Source organism: Triticum urartu, chromosome 5A (assembly GCF_056163025.1).
Source record: "Triticum urartu cultivar PI428250 chromosome 5A, HENAU_Tu73, whole genome shotgun sequence".
Classification (NCBI taxonomy): domain Eukaryota; kingdom Viridiplantae; phylum Streptophyta; class Magnoliopsida; order Poales; family Poaceae; genus Triticum; species Triticum urartu.
This window is the reverse complement of record NC_141877.1, coordinates 55,451,812-55,459,031: the sequence shown is the minus strand read 5'-3', so window position 1 is coordinate 55,459,031 and position 7,220 is coordinate 55,451,812. Positions and strand designations below refer to the sequence as shown.

The 7,220-nt window shown below is 50.6% G+C and overlaps 1 protein-coding gene across 1 annotated transcript; it reads left to right on the top strand.

Moving 5' to 3' along the window:
• Positions 1-4,115: 4,115 nt before the first annotated feature.
• On the top strand, positions 4,116-5,610 carry LOC125507840 (2-oxoglutarate-dependent dioxygenase 19). Its single transcript, XM_048672361.2, has 3 exons — positions 4,116-4,407; positions 4,506-5,084; positions 5,196-5,610. The coding sequence occupies exons 1-3, from the start codon at positions 4,240-4,242 to the stop codon at positions 5,469-5,471; spliced, it is 1,023 nt and encodes a 340-aa protein (XP_048528318.2). The 5' UTR covers positions 4,116-4,239; the 3' UTR covers positions 5,472-5,610.
• Positions 5,611-7,220: the final 1,610 nt, after the last annotated feature.

The following is a 7,220-nucleotide window of genomic DNA, read 5'->3' as shown; positions in this document are numbered from 1 at the left end:
TTGCAATTATTCAGAATCTGTAGTCAGGGTACTCCAGTTGTATGGGCATGGATATATTTTTCAATAAAGGGCGTTTTTTATTAACTCAAAATGTAGCATCAAGCGGATACAAAACATCATGAATACCATCCGACCTCTGCATAATTAGGATGCACACAACCAAACAACAAAAGCCTATCAAAAGGAAAAAGTAACAAAAATAACAAGTCGACAACAGTAGAGTCCTACAGACCGACACTATGCCTATGTCAAAAATAAAGGTAGATCGATTCGGAGGTTGTGATGCCACCCATGTTGGAAAAAAACTTCCATAGCCGCATGCTCCAACCGCGTACACACCGCTTTGAACAACGATTGGTACTCCGGTCGTTGTAGCGTAGACCACATACGAAACAAGTGCGTTCAACGAAAAATAATCTGTGGAGAAGAAGCAAGTGCGTACAATGAACATGGATATATAGTACTCCCTCTATTCTAGAATATAAGAACGTTTTTGACACTATGCTAGTGTTAAAAATATTCTTATATTTTGGGATGGAGTGAGTACTAGACGAATTTGTTTGAGGAGGGTGACATCAAGTCCCTGGAAGTTCAGAACAATTAATGGAGGCTTTCTATATCTCGGCGTTGAAAAAAAAAGAGGCTTTGTACGTGATTGCATTCACTCACATGTGCCGTGAGCAGTTGCGATAGACATGACCGCACCCGAAAAAAATCTGAACAAGAGCCAAACGAGCTAAACTTGCCATGTCCAGCACGAGCACGGAACCATGCATGGACGACAGGAGGTGGACCAGCAAATTAAGCCACGGCAGCCACCTGCATGACTGCCACAGATCTTCACTCTGCCATGCCTCCACTGCACAATCATGGCCTCTCCTCCTCGCTCCCCTGGCCAACCCAGTGGAGCGTGTAGTGAGGATGGCATCCCCGTCGTCGACTTGGCCGTCCTCCTCAACGGCGAAGCCGGGGAGCGGTCGCAGGCGATCCGGCACCTCGGCCGGGCGTGCCAAGATTGGGGCTTCTTCATGATACGTACGACCCAAACGCTAAACACGTATAGATCGATTCTCAAGTCTGGATAATAAATATAAGATCCATGATGGAGGTGATCAACCATGGGGTACCCAAGGCTCTCCGAGCGAGATGATGGACGCTTGCAAGGAGCTGTTCAGCCTACCGCCGGAGCAGAAGCAGGAGCACATGGACGCCGGCCCGATGGACCCCGTCTGCGTCGGTACAGGCTTCACTTCATCACCGGAGACCGTATGTACCTTTACTTCATCGGTCTTATCGCCGGTGTTCATGAAAACGGTAGAAGAAGGACGACATCGGTTTGGACGCTAGGCACCACCGTTGTAGGATAGGTTTAGGGACACTTTTTTTTGTTTTGAATGTTTAAAATGTAGTTAAATCCGTCATGTTTGTATGAAATCCATAATGTCCGTATGAAATCCGCCCGTGTTTGCATAAATTTCATCCGGTTTGCTGAAAAATAGTTTGAAATGTATGCGGTTAGTGTTAGATGGCTGCCTCCCGCATCCATGTCCGCGGATTGATTCTCCCTGTCCACGGACGGATGCGGAAGATTTTTTGTGGGTTACTGTTGGAGATGCCCTTACATGCTGTAATTGATACTGTACATCACTATGTCTATAGGGTATAGGGATTAATCATGAAGTGGCTTGGTGAAAATATTGCTTTGATATTATTATTTTTCGAAATGAAGGTAAAAAATTTGCCTCATTTGTTAAATAAGGGAGAGAAAAGTTTTTAAATTGTTACAAAGCCCTCAATGGAGAAAAAAAGGCATGCCAATTACTCGCACAATACAATAAGCCCTAGTGTTTTTCACCCGCGGTAACTCAAAGCTTAGCCTCGTCAACAATTGCATTTAGAAGGATTGTTGATGGTGTACATTTATGGCGGAAGACACAAGCGTCTCTCTCGTTCCATATTGCTTTGATATTGTGATGCCTAAGAGCATTTTCAGCCGCGCCCCCAACAAGGCCCTCCAGACGACTTTTCGGCCGCCGGCGTCGAAAAATCGGCCCAGTCGCGCCTCCAAAAGTCCATTTTTCGCCGGCTCGGGCCAAAATTGACGCCGGCGGACCAAACCCGAACCCGGCGCGCTGGGGGACGCTCGGGGGCGCCGGGCGAATTATTTTTGGCGCGAAACAGCCGCGGGCCCTCCTTGCCAGCGACTCGTCTCTCTTCTCGCCGCTTCGTCGTCCTCATCGCCTCGTTTCCCGCGGCGAATCAATGCCAAATCTGCCGCGCGTTGCCGCGCCGGTCAGCCTCCTCCATTGATGCCTCACGGGCGGCGCAGTGAAGACCGGACGACGCGCGTCCCCTCGCCCGCCAGCGCGCCGGTGACACGCACAGAGTCTCCACCGCCAACGCGCCATTTCTCCCCTTTTCCTCCCTCTCCTCTCGCCGTCTCCAGTTCAAAGCATGGCCGAGCGCTTCCCAAGCGACGGCGCGGCGGCGAACGGCTTCGGTCGCCGCCACCTTCACGAGGACGAAACTCGGTTCCTCTTTGAGGCCGAGTACCCGGTCCCGCCGGACATGCGGGTGCCCGGGTCGTGGAGGATCAGCGCCGGCGGGTTCCCGGTGCCACCGCCGCCCACCGGGGCGGCACGGCGTGCGGAGATCGCACGTATCCGCGCCTCTCTGCCGCGGGCGGCGAGGGAAGGTCCACGGTACGTCCCCGACAGCCCGCTCTAGGAGCCCTACTTCCGCCGCCGCCACGCCGAGCAGTTCGGGGCCACCAACGGTGTCGTGCCCTCCGGCAGGCTCAACTCCGAAGGCTGGCGCCAATGGTGGGGCGTGCCCGGCCGCACGCTGGAGGCCGTCCTCGAGTACATCGAGGGCGGCAACACGCCGAGGCTGGAGTACCCCGCTCCCCCGTCCATCTCTCACCGGCGTGGGAGCTCGTGGACGCCGAGGCGCATGGACCCAGGGAAGTCCTCCTCCTCGTCCGGCCGCTCGTCCGACTCCCTGCCTCCGCCTCGTCAAGCCGGAGCCCCAGGACACGCCTGTCAGCGCGCGCACCCGCAGCTCTGGCGTCCGCATCGACGACTCCACCCCCGCCTCTGGCCGCCCCGTCCTCGTCAGGCCGAAGCCGGAGCCCGGCCTCCCCGCGGAGTACAAGGAGATAGCCCGGCGTGGCTTCTCCGACGAGGACGCCCTACGGTGGACAGCGCCGGGCCCTGAAGGAGATAGCCGCCCACAAACGTGGGCGTGAGGACGAGCACGGCGTCGTGATCCTCGACAGCGACGACGACGAGGACGCCCCCGGACCGTCCAACCCGCCGCGCCAACCGGGGGAGGGTTGCAACAGGGATGGCGGCCGCGGAGGAGGTGACGACGACGGCGGCGGCGGCGGCGACTACACGTGGTTCTACAGCCTCCTCGGCATTTAGAACTGTAAGGGCGGCGGGCGGTGAGGAGCGGCGAGGAGCAGCCTAGTAGCATTTTTTTTTGTAAAATATTTTAAATATGTACGAACTCGTCGAAGTTTGGTTGAATTTGCGCTGTGTTTGTGTCGGAATTTAAATTTTCAAAAAAAAACGTGGGTGCCGCGACTGGGCGGGCATCACGTCCCCAGCACACGGTTTGCGCCGGTACGCCTCCAAGAGGCGATTTTTAACGCCTCCTGAGGGACCAACGACTGGAGAAGCTCTAAGCTCCCGATGCCTCTTAAGCCTACCATGCCAAAGTTATAGGAGTGCATCCTATCATACTACAAACTATTCATCTCTGAGCCGCTTGCTTGCAGCTATCTAGATCATCCGCCGGTCTCGCTTCTCTTATATATGGACTAAAAAGAGATTGAAACCGACATCAAATTAATTGGGATCCACCATTTGATTCCTTGCAATTACTTCAGTTGTTTTGAAACTCATCATAGATATATACTATCGTAGTACATGAATTTCTTTGGAGGGTGACATCAAGTTCCTGGAAGTCCAGAACAATCAATGGCGCAAATTACGTATGCTATATTGCTTTCCATCTCGGCGTGGAAAGAGGCTTTGTGCTCGTCTTCACTTGACATCACAAGTGCCGTCAACGGTAGCGATAACTGATAACCCGAAAAATATCTGGAGGAAGAGCCAAACGAGGTGAACTTGCCATGTCCCGCACGGAACCATGTACCACGACGTACAGACAGCAAACTGAGCCACGGCAACCACCTGCGTGACCTCCACAGATCTTCCCCGGCAACCACTTGCTATGCACACTCAAATCATGGACATGGCCTCTCCTCCGAGCGGAGCCTCCAGTGAGCAGGACGGCATCCCCGTCGTCGACCTGGCCGTCCTCCTCAACGGCGACGCCGGCGAACGGTCGCAGGCGATCCGGCACCTCGGCCGGGCGTGCCAACACTGGGGCTTCTTCATGGTACGATTGCACTATTATTACTTGTGTACGACCCAAACGCTAAACGCATGCATAGATCGATTCTCAAGTCTGGATAAAATGATAAATCCATGATGAAGGTGACCAACCATGGGGTGCCCGAGGCTCTCCAGAGCGCGATGATGGACGCGTGCAGGGAGCTGTTCGGCCTACCACCGGAGGAAAAGGCGGAGTTCATGGACGCCGGCCCCATGGACCCCGTGCGCGTCGGCACGGGCTTCAACTCCGCCGTCGACGGCGCCAGGTACTGGCGGGACTACGTCAAGATGTTCGCGCACCCCGAGCTCCACTGCCCCGCCAAGCCCGACGCCCTGCGGGGCGTGGCCGCGGAGTACGCGGCGCGCACCAGGGCCCTGCTGCTGGACCTCACGGCGGCCATCTCCGAGAGCCTGGGGCTCCACGCCGGCCGCGTCGCTGAGCGCCTCGACCTGGGGTCCTGCTTCCAGATCCTCGTCGGCAACCATTACCCGCCGTGCGCTGCCGGCCCGGGCGACGACGACGATGGGGCTGTCGGGCTGCCGGCTCACTCTGACCACGGCCTCCTCACTCTGCTCTGCCAGAACGGCGTCGATGGCCTCCAGGTCAAGCACGACGGCCGGTGGCTCCTCGCCAAGCCCATCCCCGGCGCATTCTTCGTCATCGCCGGCGATCAGCTGGAGGTGACTCTCTCCTCCTTATTGGATCTTATTATGAGAAGATGTCAAGAAAAATCTGAGTCTGCATGTTGGTTCATGCGTTGCTCTTACACGTCCATCCATCGGCGCATGCAGATTGTGAGCAATGGAAGGTATAAGGGCGTGCTCCACCGCGCATTGGTCGACCGCGAGCAGGCGAGGATGTCGTGCGTGAGCCTCATCGGGCCGTGCCTGGACGCCGTCGTCGAGCCAGTGCCGGAGCTGGCCGTGCCACCCCTGGGTCTCGGCCTCGAGTTCAGGGGGGTCAAGTACAGGGACTACATGGAACACCAGCAGAGCAACAAGCTCAACGACAAGGGAGCACTGGACCTCGTTCGGGTGCAGAAACGCCCAGCAATTCTTTATACCTAATTTATACTAGAGCATGATTCCTCAGGTTAAAATTCTCAAGTTGACCAAAAATTCCGTGTCCATATTTGTTTTATTTTAGCAACCGACCAGACCTCTGGCTTTTCATCATTAATAAGAATTGCGAGAATTGACAGTACTATCAAGAGCAGCGTACCCCTTGGCCTCTCTCGCAACTGCCGGGGAAACCCGGATTTCTTTGCCTCCCGTCGTCGGCACCGCCGTCGATCCGCCTCGTCTGGTGTTATCAGGGCCACGGAGGTGCGGTGGATCTCGACCCTTGCCGGCGGATGGTTTCCTTTTCTGCTTTTTAGTTTTTTAGGTCGATTTGGATTGGTGTCCTGCTTAGAAAGACGAGGCGGTGACGGCTACCTGAAGATGAAATATAATCCTCCTCATCTCGATCACGTCCTAACAGCATGTCTAGTGTTGTCAAAGGGCGTGTTGGGGTGTCTCCCTGATAGATCACGTGGTATTCTATCGGTGTTGGTCTTCAACAGATTTTCGTGAATCCAGTCTTCGTTCGTGTATCTTTACATTGGATCCTTTCAATCTATATTTCTCTTCATCGGTTGGCGGTTGATGTTCGGGTGGGAAATTTCTATTTGCCGCTCGTTGCGGCAAGTAGTCTAGGCAACGCACAGGGGCACATCGAGGAGTGTTCGAAAGGGCCGGCCTGTTCAAACAATTGAGCGATTCCGGTTTTGGGGAATCTTCTAGGTGGTTTTCAGCCGTTTTTTTCCTCATTTTGGGAACCTTCTAGAAGGTTCCTAAACTGGCTTTTCTATTTCCCCTTTTCCTTTTGTCTTTCTTTTTCTGTTTCTTTTTTTTTGCATTTTAATTTTTGCTTTTCTGTCTTCTTTTCTTTTCTTAGCACTTTCTTTTTTTATTTCTCATGTTTCGTTTATTTGAAAGCTTCAAATATTTATTTAGAATTTTATAACATGTTCTCATTCTCAAAATTTGCTCCTAAATTAAAAAAAACAGAAATATAACAAAATGTTCTCATTTCAAATTTTGTTCAGAATATCAAAAAATGTTCGTGTTTCAAAAACTCTTTTTATAAATTTAATAAAATATTTTTTTTCAAATTTTGTTTAGATTTTTTTAAACAAAATTGTGTTTTAAAAAATGTTCAGTAATTTCAGAAAAATGTTCTCGTTTTAAAATTTTGTTCAGAATTTCAGAAAATGTTCGTGTTTGAAGAAGTCTTTTTTTTAATTTCATCAAATGTCCTTTTGAAATTTTGTTCACAATTTTAAAAAAATGTCTGCGTTTCGAAAATTGTTCAGTAATTTAAAAAAAGTTCTCGTTTTCAAGTTTCTTTCAGAATTTCAAAAAATGGTCGTGTTTAAAAAACCTTTTTAGAAATTTCATAAAATGTTCTTGTTTTCAAATTTTGTTCACATTTTCAAAAAATGTTTATGTTTGGCAAAATGTTCAGTAATTTCAAACAATTGTTCTCCTTTTCAAAATGTGTTCGGAATTTCAAAAAATGTCCGTGTTTCAAAAAGTCATTTTTTAGAAATTTCATAAAAAGTTCTTGCTTTCAAAATTTCTTCACATTTTCAACAATTGTTTGTGTTTTGCAAAATGTTCAGTAATTTCAAAAAAACTTCCTCATTTTCAATTTTTGTTATGTTCATGTTTTCATAAAATGTTTAGGAATTTCAAAAAATGTTCTCTTTCTAAAAATCTGTTCAGAATTTTATTCATAAGATGTTCATGTTTCAGAAAATGTACAGGAATGTC

Coding starts and splice junctions, on each gene's coding strand:
- LOC125507840 (XM_048672361.2), top strand. CDS start 4,240: ATGCACACTCAAATCATGGACATGGCCTCTCCTCCGAGCGGAGCCTCC. Junction 4,408..4,505: donor AACACTGGGGCTTCTTCATG/GTACGATTGCAC, acceptor TCCATGATGAAG/GTGACCAACCATGGGGTGCC. Junction 5,085..5,195: donor TCGCCGGCGATCAGCTGGAG/GTGACTCTCTCC, acceptor CGGCGCATGCAG/ATTGTGAGCAATGGAAGGTA.